Source organism: Belonocnema kinseyi, chromosome 5 (genome assembly GCF_010883055.1).
Source record: "Belonocnema kinseyi isolate 2016_QV_RU_SX_M_011 chromosome 5, B_treatae_v1, whole genome shotgun sequence".
Lineage (NCBI taxonomy): Eukaryota > Metazoa > Arthropoda > Insecta > Hymenoptera > Cynipidae > Belonocnema > Belonocnema kinseyi.
In genome coordinates this window covers 85751477-85756221 of record NC_046661.1, presented here as the reverse complement: position 1 = coordinate 85756221, position 4745 = coordinate 85751477, and the positions used below count along the sequence as shown (strand labels likewise).

The 4745-nt window shown below is 34.4% G+C and overlaps 3 protein-coding genes across 6 annotated transcripts in view; 1 reads left to right on the top strand and 2 right to left on the bottom strand.

Annotated features, from left to right (window-relative positions):
* Positions 1-4745, top strand: part of LOC117172330 (glycerol-3-phosphate phosphatase-like) — a 78171-nt gene that overhangs the window by 10288 nt on the left and 63138 nt on the right. Inside the window, exon 1 of one of the 4 annotated variants that reach the window (XM_033360125.1) lies at positions 3722-3820. The exons of the other annotated variants lie outside the window; for them this stretch is intronic. The gene's annotated coding sequence lies outside the window, so the exon portion shown is untranslated. Of the gene's footprint in view, positions 1-3721; positions 3821-4745 lie in introns of those variants that run through there. 4 annotated transcript variants of the gene reach the window in all.
* Positions 2980-3687, bottom strand: LOC117173765 (tigger transposable element-derived protein 6-like). The gene is made up of 2 exons (XM_033362405.1): positions 3369-3687; positions 2980-3305 (listed from the first exon to the last, which is right to left on the bottom strand). The coding sequence occupies exons 1-2, from the start codon at positions 3685-3687 to the stop codon at positions 2980-2982; spliced, it is 645 nt and encodes a 214-aa protein (XP_033218296.1).
* Positions 3688-4398, bottom strand: LOC117173764 (tigger transposable element-derived protein 4-like). The gene has a single exon (XM_033362404.1). The coding sequence runs from the start codon at positions 4396-4398 to the stop codon at positions 3688-3690; it is 711 nt and encodes a 236-aa protein (XP_033218295.1).

Genomic DNA, 4745 nt, shown 5'->3' with positions numbered 1-4745 from the left:
GGCGCATACTTTGAATAAAATATTTGTTATCATTCTCTTGAAATAAATGTGTTTTTTTCTTGAAAAAATACCGGTTTCATATGTATACACCTGGTAGATGCAAATAGTCGATATTTTAAATACTTGGAAAAGAAGTTTCAATATAAATCTGACGCCAAGTTGAAAGAAGGGATTTTTGATGTTCCAGAAATAAGGAGACTTTTACAAGATAATAAATTTCCAACGACAATGACAAAAATTCAAAGGGATGCATGGCTCAGTTTTAAGAAAGTTGTGAAAAACTTTTTAGGAAATAAAAGAAGCGAAAATTGTAAAGTTATAGTAGTCGAAATGATTAAGAACTTTGGAAAAATGGGGTGCCTGATGTCATACAAATTGCACTTTCTGCATAATCATTTGTATCGATTCCCAGAGAATTGTGGCGATTACAGTGAAGAGCAAGGAGAGCGCTTCCATCAAGACATAAAAGAAATGGAAAAGCGCTACCAAGGCAGATGGGATGTCACTATGATGGCTGATTACTGCTGGTCACTGAAAAGAGAGTGTAAAACTACAGGCAAAAAGCGAAAAAAACCGTTGCATCGATCGTTTGATAGTAAGAGAGTACGGTATGAGCGGAAAACATGAACACAAGTTGATACAAAAAAATATGTCTATCGTGATTGTTTATGAGGGATTGTTAATTTTTTGATCTTATTATGAGCTTGTACGTGAATTGATGAAGGTCTATCAAACTCGATATATGGGTTGTTATTTTCATATTTCAATGACCTTGAAAATACTAGATATGGTCAAAATGACCTAGGATTTAGATTCTACGACTCTCAAAACTTATACATAAATTTTTACACATTTTTTTGATGTTATTCTGTTGGGTTGACCTTTAAATGCCCTTGATCTTGAACTAATGAAGGTCAACCGTCACCGGATTCGGATTCAGCATGCTAAAAAACCTATGTCTGAATTTTTTCAGATTTTTTCAGCAATATTTTCTTCATTTGACCTTCAAATGATCTTGAAAGCGATCTGATCTGGAAAAACCGACACACGATTCGGAATCAGCGACCCAAAACCCATAGAACCCTAAAGGTCGCCTCCGTGGACTTTGACTGTGTTTTTGTGTGCCTGTGTTATTAGAGGTTGAATGCATCGAGAAAAAAGCCTTCAACCTTAAGCAACAAATAAATGATTGAACTGCATAAATGTATATATGATGTTCGGTTCAATTTAAATAAATATATACATTATATTCAATAATATTAAATCCATTTTCTCATTTATCAGTCTTGTTATTGACTTTACCAATTTATTCTCTCAAAAATTTCAATTACAATTACCATTAGTTTATAAAAATATTTCCTTTGAAACTTGAAATTATGAACATTTTAAAGGTACAAAGATTCTTTACCATGCACCTTAAGTTTTAGTTTTACATATTTTAATTATTATTATATTTATATTGGATATAAGTGATATATTTTGTATTAATTCTTCTGTTCATGTATATGTTTTGAATATTGTTGCCATTGAGGTCTTAAATATTAGTAATCTAATTCGAACTGTTTTCAAAATTTATCTCAAAATTAAATTTTATTCTTATTAAACTACATATTTTCATGACTTTAAAAAATTATTAATAGGGATAAAACCCCTTGTCATATTTTTTCATATTTTTTCTGTTTATTTGCAAGCAGCATCAAGTTTTTAATTATTTTTGCTTTTTCTTAATTCAATTGAATGCAAAAGTCAGACCTACTTTTTGTGGCGTCATCTGTTGGATTAGTTTGACCGAAATTACCCCTCTTGATCTTAAGAGAACAGAAAAGTGGGGGCGATGCACGGGACTGATGTCAAATCATAATTTTAAATGCCCTTAGTCGCGGCGAGAACTAACAGATGGCGCCACAATTGCGGGAAGCTTCTAGCGCGTGTACCTATCCCTGTTGACAAATGACATGGTATGACGTTATTGTTCGCGGGAAAATCGAACTACTAAAAATTTTATTCAGATCTTTACCCTCCATAGAATCACATCCACCTACAAAACACTTCTAAGATACTAATGAGCCTTGTTTAGGGAATTCGCTGATTTCCAAATCCATTTCTTGTTTATATCTTAGCCCCCGCTTGATTTGGCTTTTATTTTCAATTCCTCGTTTTTAGCTTTTTTATGCATTGATAGGTTAGCTTAGATAATCAGCTGTATCAGCTGTCAAGTAGAAAGCTGCGACGGCCGCGAAACCTGATTGGTCAAAATATTGCAAAGTAACATGGCTGCTAAAGTGGTGTCATTGGGACTCAGTTGTATATAGCTTAGGGACGTCACATCTGTTTAAATGTTACCAAATATACGTAAAGTAGACATTATGTTTTTAATGTATTAGAAACCTAATTTTTTTTTCCTTTCTCCATAACGTTATTCAAAGCTTCAAGTTTCTACAAATATGTTTATCTCACTTCATGCAACATGCTCATTGTATATGTAGTGAACAAGCCAATTATATTTTTTGTCGGTTTAATAGATTTTTCTGTATAAAACAAATGAAAAATCTTAGTGTTTTATCGATCATATATAAACTATATGCAGTAAAACCTGTCTATGTCGGTCAATCGCGGTTCCATCAAAATGTGGCCAACTTAAGCAGGTGGCCAACTGACAGAAATTATGTTCGAAAACCCCTGTTTTTTCATCATATGTAACATACTACACGCACCTATGAATGAAATAAGTAGCAAAATACAACTCAAAAGAACTGTTGAATAGAAAAAAAATTCCTCGTAAAAAATAATTGGTGGCGCTAAAGAGGGCCAATATGTATCAAATGAGACAAATTGGATGGTAAATTCAGTATAACGTCTCCAACTACTTCATTCTTTAGAGTTGACAAAATAGTCAATAATTTTCATTTGCTTGGTTACTGTTGCAGAGAAGAGTTGTTTCTCGATGTCACTTTGCACCTTAAACAAACTATCCATTAGCTAAGGCTGGTGACTGGAAGAGTACCTCAGCAGTTGCCCTATATATTGTAGAGCTTCTTTATGAGTAGGAACTGGTGTACTGTCGTCGTTCACTGTTTCATCGTTGTCACTATCATAACATTCGACATCAGAGTGTTCTTTTTGCTGCAAAATTGATAGTAAAATATCGTCAGGTGCAGTAGGTATTTCTTCATTAAGAAACAACTCATCATCGGCGTTAATAATCTCATCAACTGAGATTACGTCATTTAGAATTTCAGGTGAAAAAGAATTTATCACCTCAGCTAAGCCTACATCTTCGTCTTCATCGATTCCCTCTGTTCTTTCTTTGAAACGTGAGCGTTAAAAGCATTTGCTAATTATTTTTGGTGAAATTTCCTGCCACGCACTATTTACCCAACGAACTGCATGCAAGACTGAAATTGATTTAATAAATTGAGATCGTGTATCGCTGTCTTCAGCAACGGTGATAAGATATTGTAGCATTTTTTTACGATAACGAGCTTTAACAGCTCGTATTATTCCTTGATCCAGTGGTTGAACTTCCGATATTAGATAAGGTGGAAGGAACTTCACAGTTACATGGCTCAATATTTTTGTACAATTGTGACTAGTGGCATTATCAACAAGTAACATGATTTCCCGGTTCGACTTTTCCATTTGTTGATTCAAATCGGTGAGCCACTCTTCAAACAAATTTCCAGTCATCTATGCCTTCTTATTGAAACGCCAAGTAACGGGAAGATTTTTTGGATCGACTCCATTAGCCTTGAATACACGAGGACGTTCAGCATTTCCGAAGATCAATGGCTTCAATTTTTCTCCAGTAGAACTGCAGTAGGCAAGTACAGTTACCCTTTCTTTTGCAAGCTTTCCGTCTGCGCATTTTTCTTCTTTGACCACCAAACTTTTTCTTGGCATCTGTCGATAAAGTAATGCGAATTCAACAGCGTTGAATTGATTTTCAGGAGCGTATTCCTTCAATAAATTCGGCAATTTTGACTTCCATTCCGCTGCTACTTCTAAATCCGTTGCTGCTGGTTCGCCACAGAGAATCCGAAAATTAATGTTGTGTCTTCTTTGGAAAGATTCCAACCAACCGTTGCTAGCTTGAAATTTTTCTATACCAAGCTTTTTTGCTATTTCTTTACCTTTTGACTGAAGCATAAGTCCACTGACTGGAATATCTATAGAACGACATTTACATAAAAACTCAAAAACCAAGTTGTTGAGCTCTTCATTTTTAGTTTTCCGTAATTTTCGTCTTCTTTCACTGCAGCAATTTTCATTCCAGGCTCCGAGACTCTCTCTTCTGTTCTTACCGATGTTCCCAACAGTTGACTTCGCAACAGAAAAAGATTCAGCGATATTCCGCTGATTATCACCTTTATCGATTAAATCCAAAAGTTCTTTCTTCATTTCAATAGTCAACTTTTTCGTTTTTTTTTTTTTTTTTTTTTCGTTTCGCTACGTGCTGGTATCTTTTTCGTTTCGTTATGAAGAATGTTCTTATCGTCCTAAGAAGAACAGTTTATATCGAAGCGATTATTAGTCCCGGAGCTGGGTATGTTCCCGTATGCACTCAAGAGGCAAAAGGTGAAAACTAGTTAATCTTATGTATTTTGACCCGCTGAATCCAATGGTACCGGTTAATTTTACGAGTTATATTTACAAAGTTATAAATTTTCAAAGTTCAAAATTTGACGTTTTTTGCAAACTTTGAGTATCGATTATTCTTGACGTATTGAATATTTTTCGAAAATTGA

Coding starts and splice junctions, on each gene's coding strand:
- LOC117173765 (XM_033362405.1), bottom strand. CDS start 3,687: ATGACTGGAAATTTGTTTGAAGAGTGGCTCACCGATTTGAATCAACAA. Junction 3,306..3,368: donor TGCAGTTCGTTGGGTAAATA/GTGCGTGGCAGG, acceptor CACGTTTCAAAG/AAAGAACAGAGGGAATCGAT.
- LOC117173764 (XM_033362404.1), bottom strand. CDS start 4,398: ATGAAGAAAGAACTTTTGGATTTAATCGATAAAGGTGATAATCAGCGG.